We start from the raw sequence: 18,259 nt of genomic DNA, 5'->3' as shown, positions 1-18,259 counted from the left end.
ACTACACGTTGCCGTTGGTGAGTCCCCCCCATTATGGCGGAAGGGCAAGCCGTGCGGATGGGCCGTCTCTCCCTCTCCGATGCTTGTTTTGTGTCTTGAGGGAGGGGTTTTATTTTTGTTTTTCAAAATCTCTTCGCGACGGCCAGATTTCTTCCCACATAGACTGTTCTCGTGGTTTTCGGCGAAGTCATGGCGGACCGCGGCGTGGATCTGTCCGCCCTGCCGAAGGAGGTTCGAGACCAGTTGGCGGAGTTGGACCTGGAGCTGTCTGAAGGTAAAGGAAGAGAGGGTTGGAGGTAGACGGAGGATGCTTTAAGTAATTTTTCGGATAGCATCGTGTGTCTCCTACCTCTCTGTGTCTGCCGGCTTTAATTAAAACACCACTTCTTCTTCACCTGCTCTACTTTTCTCTATGGTAAATTGAATGGGAGCACACGGGAGGCGTTCAGGCTTAGCTGGTTTAGAGCTAATACAGGATGTAGGGACTACGAGCTAGCAGAGCATGACAAGCTGCATTGTGTCGGAGAAGACAGACTTTCTTCCATTTTTTTTTACCCCCTTTCTTCCTTAATGTCGTGAACCCAAACGTGACTTCAGACATGTTTGGCAAAAGCAATTCTCTTCCTTTGTGTATAAAATGTCAAGGCCACAGCTCATTGTGTGTGGCTGTCTGACCTACTGGGATAGCTTCTGGGAAGGTCTGACTACCAGAGCTGGACTCTCTTGTCACCTTGGCTCCTCATGTTTTTTTTTTTTTGTCTAATTCTTCTTCACCTGTGACCACATGTTCGTTCAGTTGAACGTCACACAAGCCCCTGACAGGGTGTGTTCCTGCTCAGGTTTCCGCTTCAGACAAGTTTTATTGCTGTGCAACTGTGACTCACACTGATTACTGTTGACATGTACTGACTACAGGCCTACAGTCATCATCTGCTGTGGTGTCACAGGAACAAAGAGACTGTTCTGAGTGCTGGAACACGTATGTAGCTATATTGCCGTGTGCAGGACCTAATTCATCTGTGTAAACCTGCCATTATCAGAATTACAGGCTTATCCTCCTGTGCTGCTCATCTTTTCTCAATCTTGTGGTCAAATGACTGTACGGGCATTTTGCAATTTGTTCTCTAGTGGAAGTGAGTGGCTGATTTATCTGTTTATTTTGATATCGCTGGACATTATCTATTTATTTATCCATCCATCCAGTACATGGTTGAAGGGAGCCCTTCCCCCAGAGCAGCTGTGCAGCTTCCCTACAGAACCAATGACACACTGTCACACATCCCTGACAGAATCCCCTTTGCCCTGCTTCTCGTAACCGAGACTACACGGATCCAAATAAGTGCAGTCCTTCTGTGCAGCGGTCGTGTAAATCCTTCACAATCACGATTCTATATTGATTCCTAGCGGCGTGATAATTATATCGTTACTAATAGGGTATGTTCTTGTTGACAGTATCAGGGCATACTTTCAAAACCTCTAAAATGTTCTGTAATACCGTTATTACGGATAAAATCTGTGTAATAAAAGTTCTGAACTAAGTGGATTGAGAACAAGCCATTTGGTGCCCCTCCCCGCTGTGTTGCTACAAACCGCTGGTCAGCTGGCTGAAAAGGAAAGCAGTGTTTTTGTATTTTATTCATTTGAAAGAAATTGAGAAATTTGGCCATCTGGAAATTTTCCTAAAACTGCCTTACAGTTATGGTGTAGTGTCAGCCATCGTCTTATTAAGGCTGTTCTAAAACTACAGCTGAAAACTACCTTTTAAGTTTATTATCGAATGCTTTCTATTTTTTTGTGAGAATATATCAAAATAATACACACATAGCATAGACAACATTGTTATTACTGTAAAAATCAATGTTTTGGTTTTATCTCTGTAGGAATAATAGTTGCTTTTTATTTTAAGTAAAAGCAAATAGATCGTGTAATGAATATTTTGTAAATACTGTGTTACTGCAAAACTGATATTCTTACTCAAGGTTGTACCGCGAGTGTTTGGTTCTTAATTACTAACATTTTAGATATTAGATGAGGGCTCTCAGTTTTCTAATATGCGATCCAAAGCTCTTTTTCAGTCAACCATATAATTAACGGCTTACAAAGGGCATTGGTGCTTGTGTAAAAGATAATGACTCTTAAAAATAAAAAAAGAAAGAAATTTAGATTGTCTTACATCTTTGAGCTACTGATTCTGAAATCTTTGAACTTCTTCTTTCTGCGTTTGTGTCTAAGGCTGAAATCCCATTCAAATTTTAGAGATCGTACAACTACAGATGGACCAAGCAGAGACTTTCTGACCGACTTCTGGTCACTGACTTTGAACATCTCTGATCAGACGATAAACTTTTATTTGCTGACATTAACATTAAATAGTTTCTACTGACTGCGTAAACTGAAAACCAAACCGTCTTAAAAACAGGCCAAAACGAGCAGATCTTTGACTTTAGTTTTCTGAGGATCTACAAATAGAGTGAAATTCCTCACGTTGTGGTAACAGAGATATCGGTAAATAAAATCCAACAGAAAAGATGATTTTATTTTTGATATTATTCAGCAGTAAACGAGTAGCATTGTCCGACAGTTTATTCTTTTCATTTCAAAAAGTAGTCGGTGTAGAACCCACTGGTGATTACGTTTTATTTGTTAGTTATTAAAATCAACATGCCAGATTTGGTCATTTAAGATGTGCTTAACCTCCTATAGATTAGTATTTAGGGCAATTAGCACCATTAGCTTGGTTAACGTTGCTGCTCTGCCCAAACATTTTTCTTTTCTCTTGCTTCACTTTTGCACACTGATTCTGAAAATGGATGACGGTCGCCTTCTCACAATAACAGCTTCCGCACCGATGAGTTTGAGTGTCGTCAATGTGACACGTTGAGCACGGAGTGATCAGATTTGTGGCTTTTGAGCAGGTGATCACTGACCAGAGCCAGTCAGCCATAAAATTGTCTGATGATGGTCACCAGACAACAACAACAACAAAAAAACCCCACTTCTTTCTTTTTCTTTAGCGAAATACTTAATTCCTGTCTAATAATTGAGTATTACTGAGGTCCCTGACATTTTAGATAATTAAGAAGTTCCTAATTAACTCCCTCTCTATTGTCTTTATTCTGTAAATGCCGTCTGTATGTTTTCTGTAGCCTGGCTGTTTTGGTTTCAGTAGTCGTCTCATCTCTCTATTGGCTCAAGAGAAGAAACATCTGTCAGTTTTTTCCATTTGGCTTTGCTGTAGCTGCGTTTCACTGCCATCTTGTAGTCCCTGTTATGTGCAGAATATTGATATACACAAATGGCCGTTTTGATATGGATTTTTTTCTCCTAGAGAGTGAAAGCTGAAGCAGAGTTTTTAATCTGATCTACCACCATTTTAGGTTTTTCTTTTTTGTTTGTTTTACATTCATCCAGATACATAATGTGTAAAATCACGATGCTGTCATTTAAGTGGATAGAGCTCGTGGTTTTGCAGCATCCGTTCTTAAAGCAAGCAATGAGCACACACACAAGAAGTGCAGTGCCTATGGCTAAGGTGCTAAGCTTAACGCTTTAAGGCTGCAGCCCACAAACCCAATAAGAATGTTACACAATCTCTTCTTTATAAACGGCTCATGTCAACTAAAGACTCAGCGATCAAGGTCTTCCTGGACGATGCTGAGATCTGGTTTTCTTTCAGGTCTGAAATGCAGATTCCAATTTTGACACAATCCAATGTATGTTTCTAAGATTTCAGAGAGTCAAAAGGAAAATAAATGCAGAAAATGACAGAATTGTAAGATTATCTCTACGTCCATAAGCTATATTTGCTTTTTACCAAACTGAATGACATGCCGTTGGTTGATGGGGAGGGAAATATTAGTTTTGAAGCATTTTTTCTTTTATCAATTGACATGTTGACCACTGATCAGATCAAACGATCAGATTCCAATCTGTGGTCGATTTATTCTCAGCTCGCTCTCTCTCCAGGGTCAGAGACAATTGTAGTAGTTTTGTGTATTATCTTTCTATTACACATCCGTCACTGCTGAGGGTGATGCTGGTCTATGTGCTGCAGAGCCGGCTGACCCATGAGGTTAATGTGTTTTCCATGTTCAGTACGGACACAGTGACTGCAGACCTGCAGGGATTCTGGTTTTAGATGTTTAGAAAATGAATCATTGACAATATGCAGCTGCAACACTAGATGATTAAAGTATATTATAGATGTCTGTAGTGACTGTTATTTTAATGATTAAGTTCTCTAAAGTAATGTTAATAATGTGAACATGCCTATTTTATCTGGTCAAAAATGTACATTATCTTTTTTTTTTTTTTGTTATGAATTTTTTATTTTTTTTTCTGCCTGGGACTCTGCAGTAAAAGTTAACAAGATGGTGCAATGAACCATGAAAGCACCAGGCCAGGGATGTGTGCTTTGGGCCAGATAAACAAACAAGTCCACTTGCACCAATAATAACTTTGGCATACATAGAGAGTAAAAGCACAGCAGAGTGAGGAGATGTGGTCTGGACATCACAGGAGGTCTCTCAGCAAGTCTAACGGGGGTCTAGTTCTACAACAAACGAACCCGATAACTGCACTTAAAAAACCCTCAAAACAGTCCAGTTGATGCGTTAAATATGTGAAATATTTAAGCTTTTCTTGATCTGAAGGTATAGTTCTTACCTGGTTCTGGAAAAGAAGAGGGTTTATTTATTTCTTGTGTGTTTTTGTTTTTTTCATTTGTATAAATGATTTTCTGTGGGTTTTTTTTTTTTGTTTTTTTGTTTTTTCATGTCAGAAAACAAATGTCTGTAAGGAGAAGAGGAGCGACACGCATTACAGAACCGCTTTCTTTAACTCCTGTCAAACAAACGTTTCCCGGCAGGATTCACCAAACCGACCTGGCAGTATTGAAATGAAGACTCCGTCTCTGTGAAGTTGTTTCGAAACTGAAATTCTAAGTAATCGCAGCTGCACCGCTCTCTACCACGCACTGACCCTCACTGCTGTATTGTGAACCAAATCAAAACAAATAAGTGAACATGAGAGTGAACTCTTGGCACCTGATCGGTAATGTCACCTTCTATTCATGTTGAATAAATTTAAAAAAAATATTATTTCAAATATTCAAATGAAAAATAAAACTAACTCATGGGTTTTGGTAAATGTTGCTGGTGGGTCTTCTTGAACACAGCTCCATGTTCTGAGAGGAGTAATGTTATGAATCTCCAGTCTGTTTGCTCTTGAAGGTTCCAGCTTTACAGGCAAAACGCCGTCCCATTCATCAAGCTGCTTCTTTTTCTTTAAAATTTGTGGCCATTTTCACGTGTCAAACTTGTGACGCTTGCTTGTGGGGAAGTTTCCTGCTGAGACGTTTAACCTCGATGTTTGTCCAGTTAAACGCGGCATTGTGGCTGCCACATGAGATATTTTCAAGTCTCTTCTTTGTGAACTTCTGCTCCTCATCACACGTTTGAAATTCAAGGGTTTGTTTCTGCTGCGTTATGTGTGTTTAGGTTCACTGTTGGTGTTTATATTTCTTAAAAAATCCGTCTACGTGTCTAAATGTAGTGTGCTTATAAAATCGAACAATCGTCTCGACAAGCTACGGTTGCTTCACATTTGAGTCTTTGCAGTAATGTAGCTGCAAGTATGTCTTCATCCTGTTGTCTTTTATGGCTGGAAGCCTGCTTCATGTCACTACCTGATGGGATTTTTCTTTTCTTTTCTTTCCTTTTTTTTTTTTTTTTTTTGGGATTTTTCTTTTCTTTTTTTTTTTTTTTTTTTTTTTTTTTGGGTCCATTGCAAGCCTCCATCTGATCCAAGTGGAAATGCCTGTTCCATGCGTTGCTGGGATAAGAACACAGGCCTGCCAAAATGGCCTCCTAAAAAACAGCTCAGCTTTGCTAGCCCCCTGTTGACTGTGGGGACACAATGAGAATCATTCAGCTGGACTCTGTTGCTCTGGCCAGAAGCTCTGCTGCCATTTAGGCAATTTTTTGTTGTTGAACCCAGCCTTTTGTGTGCATGAAGGAATGAGCGGCCCCCGTACAAAGGGCACGGAGGGCAGAGCCTCTGATTATGACTGGAGAAGATGAGTTCTTCTGCTGCACATGAAGTGACCCGCATGCCAGGCTGACATCCACCGTCATCTGGAAAAGTTTGTTGTGAAGAATTTAATGTTGCTGACCCAAGCAAAAAAATTTTACACGCACATGTTTTCTGATTACCTTTCGTCTGTGGGTTGTCACCTGATGGTGCTTGTTGACAGGCTGCTGCAGAGTTTTAAAAGTCAAGCGTGGTGAGAGTGGGGTCAGCTCGTTTTTAGCTGCTCCAAAAACAAATAGAGATTTTATTTTCCCACGATAAGTCGACGCACCATAACTAAGCGCTACCAGTGGAGTTTTCCTGCAGATACTGTTATTGAAGAATACGCTAAGCTATTGTTAGTTTCATGAGGTTTAGACTACACACTGCCTCCGGGACAGTGAGCTTTTACAAATAAGACGATGGAGAATATTTCAACATTAGTGGGAAAACCTGTTTTTGCTGAAGTTATATAGAATCGAGAAACTTCCAAATTGGAAGAAAAGCAGTTGAAGAAACTCATACTGATTTGATGTCTGAAGAAAGAGCGCACTTCTCATAAGTTTCTCAGTGGTTTGAAAGTGGAAAGGTTAGCTTTAGGAAAGCAGCATCTTAAAGAAGGGGGTATTTTGCTGCCAACGGTGATGATAGAGACACACTGAGAAACTAATTGATGACAGGTTTCGGACAATTACCTGATTAGTGTCCAATCAGTTGGGAACTGGTAAGCTGCGGCTGGTGGGTAGAGTAGTCGTCTTGCGATCGGAAGGTTGTAGGTTTGATTCCAACTTCCTCCTGCCACATGTCAATGTGCCCTTGGGCAGGGCACTTAAGCCCAAATTGCCAAATTATACACCGACTCAAAGAGTCTGTGTATAAATGTGTGAGTGCAAATGGGTGAATGTGACTCTAGTGTAAAGCGCTTTGAGTGGTCAAAAATGACTGGAAAAGCACTACATAAGTTCAGTCCACTTAAATTTGATGTGCACACTGACTGCAACGCTGTTCAGTGGAAGTTGAAGAAAACTTGGTCTACTATTTTAGTATTTCTGGGCTGTGTGAAATGAAGTCAGCGCAAAAAGTTATTAAAAAGGGAGCTAAAAGCCCCTACGACACGTCAACACGACGTCTGTGGTGCATTTTAGCAATGGAAGAAAGCGGGACTTTCAGCAGATAACAGTAAGGCTCAACGTGTAGCTGCAAAATAGTTTCAAAAAACCTCTTAAACTTCTTGGTTGTGGAACAGGGTGTATTTAGAAATGTTGGTGATCTTTCAAAAGTCTTGGGGTTAAAGTACGAGTCTTTGTTCTCTAGATGACGCACATAAACGTCTTAAAATGTCTTCTTTCTGTTTTAACATGACAATAAAACTCCTCATTCTCTCGCAGTAGGTGTGACGTTGCTTCTGCTCCTAATTTGAATAGTTAATGACTGTCTGTGGCAAGGACTCTTGAAAAATACGCTGAATCCTGTTCAGTTATCTTCTAAAGTTGTTGCTCTGAAGCTAAAATCTAATCAGTCTGCTAAAATTGGTACCAGTTTCTCAGAGCTTTACAATAACCAGAGCTGAAAAATAGGCCACAGTACTCTGATCAGTGAATCTTCTTAATCAAGTTTACACTTATTTGGAAAATGTTTTAAAACCACAAAAAGACACAGTGACTTTGTTTTCCCACTGACAAAAGCGCAAGTTAAAATTTTTCCAGTTTTAGGTCAGTTAAGACCTATTTGCTAAACGGCAGAATAATAATTTCTTTTAAAACAGTTTGCATATTCTTAGACAATGCTTTTTTTTTCTCTGTGCTCTACCTTTAGACAGTTGTGAAAGGCCCAATTATGATTTTAGGCCTTTGTGACTTCTAATAGGTCATGTAACATTAAGTTAAATTAAGACACACCTGCTGATGTGTTTTAAAGGCAACGCCTCAAACACACCGCTCACATGTGTGACGACACGGGAGACAAAAAAACAACGACAATCTGCCAAGGTATCAGGAAGAGAACGGTCTGGTTGATCCATGGGAACAGTTCTTAAATGTCTGAAACTAGGGCTACGTTCATCTGCTCACAAAACTGTATAAACACAAGGACTATAAAAATGTAGAAAATGGGCTCGGTGTCTCAGTGATAAACGTGTTTTGTTTCAAAATCTGTGAACAATAAACAAAAGGCCTCACAAAGACACTGGCTGAAGCAGGTAAAACGTTTTTATCCACAGTGAAAGAAGTCCTGCACCTACATTTGCTGAAAGATCACTCGGAGAGGAAGAAGCCAATACTCTTAAAAAGCAGCCTAAAAAGACAGATCACACTGTTCTAATTCAGTCCAGTGCAAAGACCTCAGCTATTTACGGCAAGAGGTGGGTACAGGAACCACAAATGTTTTTCACGTCAGCGTCACTTTAAGATATTTTTATTGGAGTAGAAATAAAAGTTACCAAAAAAAAAAACCCTCTTGTAAGATGCTAATCAAGTACAAAGTGCTTCATTGTACAGATTAATTTATCTTAATCTTTGAATAGAATAGAAGAGAAACGACCTGTTATTTTCTAAGTGGAGAAGTTCAACCAGCAGTGAAGTGACAGGCAAGCAGAAGCATGTAGCGTCGCACAGAGGAAAATATATAAAACCAGAAAGTAAGAAAAGGAACTCAACAGAGAAGGCAAACATACAACAAGAGAAGAGTGAGGAAAGATGTGATCATACGGATAAAATGTAGAATTACGTTACTTTAGATGATGATCCTAAAAGAGAAACTTTAGTCTGATTTACTGTGACTTTGTGTTCAGACCTGGTTTGTGGAGCCGCTGCTTGTTTTCATCTGATCCGCTTGTGGAGGACGGCTGTCCTCATGACTGCCACTTGATTTATTTTGAGGCCCTCGCTCTGATGCAGCAGAAAGTAGGGTGCGTGCCATTGTGTATTAGGGAAAGGCTCAGCAGAGCATGACGGCACCGATATGGACCCGGTTCACATCGGCCATCTATTTTCTTGACCTTACCTGCCAGTGGCAGCGAATCGGACAAAACCTGACGACAGGCGGGTTTTCATTAGACAAAGAGCCTCCTTCTGAGACAGATTGGAGCCAGAAGATCTCGCTACTTCCTAAAACTTAAGTGTGTGTGACGAGGAGCCATAGTTTTACATGTTGAAGTTTAGCACCGTCGCAGCAAAAGAGGAACTTGAGTCATACAGAGACTGAGATATCTTCACAGCTTTTGGTTTGCAGTCTGATGCAGCAAGATTTTCTGCTGTCAAGTTCAAACTTCATGTGTTTCGTTATGCCAAACATATTTATTTACATGAAACAATAATTGTACACCAGACAAGAAACCTGTACACTTAACAAATGCAGAAAATTTGACAGTGTTTGCAATGAGGCGCTTTTATAATGAAAACAGAGAGCCTAACGTACCAAACAGATCGGTGGAAACGAGGCATTACAGTTCGCCGACTGATTATCTGAGACAGTTTTTCGATCAAACTGAAGTCTCTCACAGTTATAAGGAAAACCTGCGGTAAACCAAAATGCCTCAACATGAGGATTTTGTAACAGTATGATTACGAAGACGTATGCAGAGCAATAAAAAAAAAAAGTTATTGATGTGTGCTGCTTGGAACTTGGAGCATTTCCCCATTATTTCACTCTGCAGGTGAGTGTTGAATTGTTTCTTATCAGTCTCTGTTTTCACCTGCAGGTATCCTGATAGATGTTGTAAGTTTGTGCCTCTGTTGGGTTTGAGCGAACTACTACGTGGGTCTGAGTAAAGCAAGTAAATAAATAAATGGGTTTCCTTGAAGCTTGGTAGGCAGAGCCTTTGGGGCTGGCAGATGGCTGGGTACCCTTGGCAGGAGCCTTTTGTTATGTATATTTGTACATTTACAGTATGTTTGCACATGCGAGTGTGTGTCCATCTGACATGATGCTGGTTCTGTGAATAGTTAATGATAGCTGCAGTCCCTTTTCGATCTCCAGGCCATTGGTAGGGGTGAATTATTCACACGCGCTCGTTAAATACGAGGACACACTCACAGAGGGCGGGTGGTGTGTGACTTTTTGATGTTCCCCAAGTCGAGGCATGCAGGAAACCTTTACCCTCCATCTTTTTAATATTTACTAGACAATGTATTGACGCTCCCTTATTAGCTCTTTGATACTTTCTGTTGTGTGATGTCATTTTTTACAGACGCTGAACTTGTTGAGCCGGCTCACGTGGGAGATCTATCAGGGCTGGTTATTACGACAAAATACAATCAGAAAGTTTCAGTAATGAACAGTTTTGTCTTATTTTGTATATAATTCTGTATTAATATTGTAGAAGTTCAACAAGACGTGATTTTTTTTTACACCGTTTTAAGTTCTACATATTATTGCTGCATCAGACAACTCAGATTATGTTGTAAATTATTCTGATGATTAATAGGTTTATCAGGTAAGACTGCATTTTTCATTTAAGCTTTTTTATGCAATTTTGGAACTGCATTAAATAATTATTTCTCTAAGGAGGAAAATAAAGATTTTATTACCTAAAATTCAATAACATGGCATTTCTTTAGTGCATGCTTGATCATTTGCAGCAAATGATCAAGCATGCATATATTTCCTTTTACAGTTTTTTCTTAATTACGTCTCTAATGTCATTCTTTTGGCCTTTTTTGAGTCTGTATACTCCTGTTTAAGATAACTCAATTACTCAATTAGTTGATGATTATTCCAATAATCAGTTCTTCAATTGATCCGATGAATTGTTCCAGCCCTACTAAATATAAGGGTTGGGCTTTTTTATATACTGTTTTATAAACTGTGTTACTTTCCACCTAAATAGACTTGGCATCTAATTTGTGCTATTTTCCTGACCGATCAACAATCTATCATTAGATTATAGGCCCAGCACACAAATATTTTATTTTTATAGAACAAAGTGATCTTCATGAATAAATAAACAATCAAAAAAACAACTTATTACTGTTGTCATGTTACACAACCAGAGATCAACCTGACAGTAGATTGACCTAATCAGGTCTTGAGCAGAGAGTCACAGACATAATAAGTTATTACTCAGCTTCAGGATTAATGCTTTTGTATGCTGAGAAAGTCTGAAATGGTTCTTGGAAGTCATGAAAAGCTGAAGTGCTCTGATGAGGGACTTGAGCTCCGAAGCATCCATTCTCCACTAAGTGTTCTCCAAGCCCGACCAGCTTTGACCCGAGGCTCACGTTACATTACCACTGATGGGATATCTGGCTGACTTCTGTGTCACAAGTCAAAGTTTCCAAGGAAGGACACATTTACAGCTCAGACATGTCTCGTACCCTGCGTCGTCGTAGGTCCATGACTCACTGCTTTTAGGCGTGTCCTCGTCTCCGGGGCATCGCCGTCGAGCACGGAGTGAAAGAACCTGTTTTAGGCTCACGAGTTTTGGAGGTAGAGGTAAATGGTGACTCATGACAGGGAAGAACGAGCGCGGATATTTGAGGCATCAGACCCAAACTCTGGGCTTGCACAACATTCACCGGCTTTCGCCATATTTCGCCAGCGTCTGATCCGTATCTCTTTGGCCCAGGACGTAAACAAAGAAAGCGTGGTTGTTAATTCACGTCAAGGTAGTGCATTAAGCAGCAGTTCTCCGATCTATTAGTGTCTATAGCTCCTGTCCAGCGGGGGCCACATGACTGCTAAAGCTCAAGAATGCCCTTGTGAATATAAATAGACCTTCACGGCAAGACGGATTTGCTTTCATGCCCGAGGAGGAGAAATGAAGCTTTTTATTTGACACAAAAGCTTCAACCTGATTGTGCTGAAAATCGGGCTTTCTAAAGTCTGAAGGAGCCCAGTGTGATCGTGTGTCGTTCTTGCTGAAAGCATTTCATGGTTAGTGGAAGGCAATCGTTGGTAAATGCGCCTTTCACTGACGGATGGATGGTTGATTGCTGCTGTGTAAATGTATGTATGCACTAGAGCTGCACTGCTCAGAATTTTGTGGCCATTATTTGTTTGTTTTCTCAAGCTTTGACCTGCTGAAACCTTCGGTAGTCTGATATCCTGTTTGAGGATTGTGTTAAATGAAAGGCATTTTTTTGAAGAAAGTGGATTGCGTTTAATCACCTCTAGTCCCTCTAACCTCACTTAGAGTTATGAATCAGTAAAAGACGTATGTTTGCTATAAATGTTGACGTATACATTGGAGTCCTGCATATGAGTTGTGGAATGTAACAATAAATTCTTGATGGAAAATCTGTCTATTCACGGATTTTTAATATTTTTTAGTAGAACATAAAACACTTGCTTCTTGGTGGTTTGGATAAGTCATGTAACAAAAGATTTTCGCAGATTAGACTTTGTGAGGGGAGTGTGCTTTGGTTTGTGTGTTGCGTTATTGTGCAGGAGGAGGGTCAAGGACCACCACTGGTTAAAACCTTGTGTGTGCGAGGACTGAGGCAAATGTGGAGGATTGTGGCAAATGACGCAAGTTTTACTTGCGTGGGGTCGGTTGGACCCCATTTGTGAACACAAGGGTTAAAATATCTCATCTTGACAGAAGCTGCTCTTCTATGGCCAGCAGTCAGACTGTCAAACTCCTGAGAAACTTGTTATAAACCTGCTAATTTTCTGAGTGTCAGACCAGTTCATGCGATTGTTTTCCTTTTCTGCAAGGTTTAACTTTTATATCTTCATGTTAGCAAATTAGGGCAAATTCAAAGTATCGCCACCTCTCTGTTAAAATATTTAGCAAATTATTTTCAGAGATAGTTAAAAGCTTGTCTATGAAAAAGATAAACCGGGGACATTTATCTAGTTTTTTATCTCTATGTTTTATTAGTTTTACCGTAATGTAGCCGTTAAAACTCTGCTCATAAAAGCCCTGGATAAATGTGACGGTCATAAATCCCGTCACTGACTCTGACACGCTGACTCTGTCTCCCACGTGGCCTCCTCAGCCGATCATCCACAGATGAACGTTCAGGCCTTTTAAGTGGGTGTGAGGAACATGAGGCATTTTCTCAGCAGTGGCCCAGTTTCTATATATGAAAAGTGAGGCCCGGGTCACAGAAAGAGCTGATATGGAAACACAGATCACGGGTCAAGCAGTGCTGTTAATGCACCAGCAAACTTTCAAAAAGGTCAGCTACTTTCTTTGTCAACTGCTCATCTGGCTGGTTTTAAATTCTTTTTATTTATGTTTTTTTGCTTGGCTTTTGGACGTTTGCCTTCCCTTTTAAATAGTCCCTTCCTAAATCTGCGTCGAGCCCGGAGACTTATCAAACATTCCCAGTGCTTAGAAATCCTCAGGAAACCCCTTCAATGAGCCGATGTGTATCTTGGCCTTTCAGACCACATTGTGCTGGAGCTTGGCTTGCAGTTGTAGACTCCCTTCAGTCGAGTCCCCAGAGAAACAGGTAAAAACAAAGCACAAACAAAGTCAAACATGAGAGAGACCGAAAGGGCGGGGCTTCGGTTTAATTCCTGCAGTTTTTATGCAAATCTATTAGTTGTTTTTTAGTAAATGCATCAAGTCGGCAATTGAATTCCTTTGGCAGAGTTCGCTGCTGTTCCTCTTAAAGTGGGTCTTACTCATTTCCTGGAGATGAGCTAAAATTGATTGTTTATCTGCGTGCCCGTAGACTGTGTTGTTACAACCCTGACATGCATTTTGTGATGGATTGTGTTAGCAACTTGCCTCAACGAGTAGCGCCATAATATCAGTGCACATTATTTTTTCACACCCTTACATCAGTGGCAGGGCCAAACTCCGAAGGAGGGTTGTGTCGTGCCTGAAATACACCCACAGGCACTGACGAGACTCTGGCAGTTATGCAGTTATTAAAATGACTTGGCTCCACCGCCGTGGCGAAACAGTCGTCTGAATTTAAAAGCACAAGAAGATCAATTGAATCCTCGTCTTGGCTCGGCATGGGGAAAAAAGAAAGAAAAAAGAACACGATAATGCGTGATATCATTTTCTCTGGCAGAATATGTTTGGTCTCGGTTTCAACACCTCAGCCCTTACCAGACCACCCAGTCACAGACCGGCTGCTCCCATGCATGGTCAGTCGTTGGGGCATGGTGCTCAAAGCTACATTACAAGTTTCATTGTTTGTGTTTAGTCAGAGTACTTTCAGTTATGTACAGTCAGGTCTGTAGCTGTAGTTAAAATCATCTGACATTAGACAGTGACTTGACTTTTAATGTACAGTTGACTATGTGAGTGTCCGCTGACCTAAGCTTCTTCGGGTATCTTTACCGCAAAAACACTCCGATGGCTTCCAGTGTCTATGGACTTCCTAAAATATTTTATTATGCTTTCCATATGTTTATAATGTGTGCCCTCTGAGTGACCTTTTAGAGTGGGAACATCTGTAGCTGTAATAGGTTGGGGCAGGCATTTTTATTTATTTATTTTTAATATTTGTGCTGCACGCAACAAAAAAACATTCGTCATTTTTAGACGATGTGATTTTAAATGATTTTTAGATTTGAATACCAGCCTATGGAGACACCTTTCACCTCCATGTTGTTTTTCTGATTTTTCTATTTAGTCCTTTATTTTTCCGCACATTTCTTTGACATTACGCTTTTGGAGCCATAAATTGCATGCAGCTTATGGTTCCCACACGGATGACAGGCTGTTTAATGAGTGTTAGTGGTGGTGGATGGGTTGAGGTCAGCAATGAGCTGACCATGAGCTGTCTGCAGAGGGTACATGTAGGCTTTAAGGTTTGCAGTGTCAGCTTTAGACTCGGTACTTAAGTGTTTCTCATACAGGCTAGTCATGGCCAGTTATGACTTATTAAATTGATTTAGTGAGTCAGCTGCCAGGGTAACATGATTCCTTTCACATTAGTGCCTACTTTCAACTCAAAAGCAATTAGGCACAATGAAGGAGCATCATTTATCCGTAGCATGTTAAAGTTAATCCAGAAATATGTAGTTTTATGTGCACTTGCAGTCTACGTTTGTGTCTGTATCAGCAGAAAACCGCTGGAAGGTTCCAGTTGACAGATGGGGCTCGGTGATCCTTGGGTCATGTTCGCCACATTATTCTGACCTCTGTTTGGTTCCAATACTGCTGTGCTGAAATCTGAAGCCTCTTAATTCACATTCAGCACTCAATGCTATGTGGTTACTTGGCAATGCTGAAATACTGGTTTGTTGAGCACTTTGGATGCAAGTGTGTCTAAATAAAACACTAGATAGAATTATGGCAGCATATATTGATTTTTTTTTTTGGACTTTAATAGTTGTGTTATACCTTGGTGGCACAGCTTGACATCTTTATTGATCTTCTACACAAGAAGTCTTTATGTTTTGCCGCTTTTTTTCATTCATCAAATACTTGAAACTCCTTGTATTGATTGAGTAAATAAGTTTTTAGTTCTGGTTAATTTGCAAAGGGAGAGGAAAGGAAAGGAAACGGAAACGGAAACGGAAATGTAATTCCTCTGAGACCCGACTTCTTTCGAGTCAATACGTTGTCTTAACTGTATTTTTGGGTCATGTGGTCGGTCACAGCACCAAGGCTACTGGACATTCCCCGTTGCTCACAAAAAAAGATGATTTTTTTTTTTCTCTCCAGGGAAACAATTTTGATTGTGAAAAACAGTTGCTTCTTTATTTACTGGTGTCTCTGTGAAATGATTAAGGTTGGGATCTTGTTTTGGTTGATCTTTTGGGTGATCATCCAAGAATAATAGACAATGTTAGACTCATAGACGGTGTATGCTGAATGTCTTTGTTTGAAAATGATTTATTCCTTAATGGAAGAAGACATACTTGTTTGAATTTGGACTGGTGTCAGTGGGTGAGAGGCCATACCAGAAACTAATTGAAGCACTTTTATTTTTTTTTCACGATTTTTAGAAGCTACAGCGGTCTGGGGAAGTTTAATGCTAATATTTTGTAAATTAACTTATATAGCACCTTACCAGTCATTTTGACCACTCTTCACACTAGAATCACATTCACCCATTTATACACCAATACTTTTGACCAGAGGCACATCGATCGACATCAAAGCTGGAATCGAACCTGCAACCTTCCGATCGCGAGAGGACTACTCTACCCACACAGCCACAGTCGCCCCACTCAAAATGTCAAAAATAGTATAAAAACTCCAGGGAGCATCTGATTGTGGGAAAAGTACAGAACTTTAAAATGGTATAGAAAGTCTGCTAAAAGGACAAACTCGTGTTTGCTAAATCCCTGTGGGAGTCACGTCGTGCCTTAGGGCAGAAGGAAACCTCCGACTGCTCACAGCCGACTTCGACGCTGACGTCAGCTGACTGATTGTGTTTGATCTTCTTATCGCTTTTCAACAAGCTTAATTTATCTGTATAAAACAGTTCACCGCTCTAATGGCTGAACAACCTGTTTGTTGTTGTTTCCAGACAAAGCGACCTACATTGGAGTTAAAGTAGCGTAACAATACATGCAGTACAGTCGCATTAAGGGACAAATGAAACGGATGATATAGCTCCTGAGATTGGTCACTTAGTGGAGAGAAACCGCCTTCACTTTTTGTTATTTTTTTCTCATGTAACAGTTCTTCAAGCGTTCCCGTGTCGTTATAATTTACTGCACTCTCTCAAACTGATGTCAGATCAGCCAGTAATAAATAGATCTAATGGAGGAAGTCTGCACTCAACAGAAAGTTAATGCGGTAAAAAGTTTGGAAACGACATTAATTTTCTTTCTTTGCCAACACCAGCTTTCAGGATGCTGTCAGTCGAGTCTCAGTGAGCCACAGCTGCCCAGAAAGGTTGTGCATACTTCTGAGTGGATCTAATCTCATTTTTTATTTTTTTTATTTTCGCAGAACACAATTGAGCTCAAGTGTTTATGTCCCGTACAGGAAAGTGTGATTTTTTACAGTATAAAACAATTAGGTGCTCTCCTCTGGCAGGGTGTTTACGTACACGCGGGTGTGTCTGTTCAGGTTTTTTTTTTTTTTTTCCTTTTGTGGTTAACATTTACAGAGTTGAGGAAATTCTGCATTTTGCAGGCTTTGATGTCACTAGAGTCGAATGCTGTGTATTTCCCACCATCTGTTTGTACCGCCAGCGGCCCTTTAGCACAGTTTTGTTTTGCCGTTTTCACTGTTACTCGTCACACCCTATGCTACGTCTTTTCATGCTGCCTGCAACCTATTTGGAGCCGTGTGACAAGTTGTATAATGACAAGTGTTAAACATCCTTGGAAGTTTAAAAAAATAAAATAAAATAAACTTTTTACTACTTTTAAAACTAGTTCAGTCACAAGTTCTAACTCAAGCAGCTGTTAAATATGTTTGATTGTGATGTGCTGCCGTTTTAGAAATGCGTATTTTTCTATTTACCCACTGAAAGAGAAATCCCTATTGTTTTCTGCATCATTCATCACTGTGATTAATGGCTCTTCACTGTATTTTTGCCACTGCAACTTTGTCAGTGATCTGTCGAAACCTCCCTCGGAGCAACCGAAGTCGAACGCGGTCCAGTCTCGGACGGAAAGTCTGCCAGGGGAACCGAAACTCCCCCAGTTCTGTTCTCAGATGGCCGGCAGATTTCCACAGCCGTCCAGAGATTACTTCATCCTCCCTGTCTGAATGAAAACCCCCACATGAACTTGTCCGTTCCCAGATGAATTGTTGGCTGGGGTTTGGAGTTGAAAACGGAGGACTTGGGGGTGGGAAGTCTATGAACAACTGTTTGAATCATCGTTCAGATATGGACGTCACCACCCACCGCCCCCCTCCGCCCCCCCAGCCTTCCTCTGAGGAAAAACATTGATGGTTTTAAAGCTGGGGTTTAACTAAGAAAAAGTCTTTACTCTGCAAACTATAAACCCTTGGCTGTGCCTTTGCAGAAGTGTTTATACGTTTTCAACCTCTCTCCCCCCCCTACATTGTATCAGGTCATTGGGATTTTTATGTGAACAGCAGAAACTAGTGTATAATTATGAAGTGCACAATAAAAAGATGTCTGGTTTTTAATTTTAGGAAAATACATTTGAAATGTGTGACCTTGGTTACTCGTACACCCCTCGATAAATCCAGTCCAAACATTTGTCTTAGCAGTTCACATGTTCGTAACGTCTCCTCTGTTTAAATCCAGCTGTTCTGTGAAAACTTGAGAGGTTTCTTAGAGAGAGTTAGTGAGAAAACAACAAAGAGAAAACCTTTAGTGGGGTTCATACTCTATAAACCTGACTTTTG

At 40.4% G+C, this 18,259-nt stretch overlaps 1 protein-coding gene across 4 annotated transcripts in view; it reads left to right on the top strand.

Annotated features, from left to right (window-relative positions):
- The window catches only part of dip2ba (disco-interacting protein 2 homolog Ba), a 46,436-nt gene continuing 28,177 nt past the window's right edge, over window positions 1–18,259 (top strand). For 2 of the 4 annotated variants that reach the window (XM_016673625.1, XM_016673627.1), the window contains exon 1: window positions 1–274. In XM_016673625.1, the coding sequence (XP_016529111.1) occupies window positions 190–274 (85 nt within the window). In that variant the 5' untranslated portion in view covers window positions 1–189. The remainder of the gene's footprint in view (window positions 275–18,259) is intronic. The other 2 variants (XM_007556693.2, XM_007556692.2) reach the window with 1 other exon arrangement.

The sequence above is a fragment of the Poecilia formosa genome, unplaced genomic scaffold, assembly GCF_000485575.1.
Source record: "Poecilia formosa unplaced genomic scaffold, Poecilia_formosa-5.1.2 Scaffold80, whole genome shotgun sequence".
In the NCBI taxonomy this organism is placed as follows: Eukaryota; Metazoa; Chordata; class Actinopteri; order Cyprinodontiformes; family Poeciliidae; genus Poecilia; species Poecilia formosa.
The sequence above is the reverse complement of the archived record's forward strand: the minus strand, read 5'-3'. Positions and strand labels throughout refer to the sequence as shown.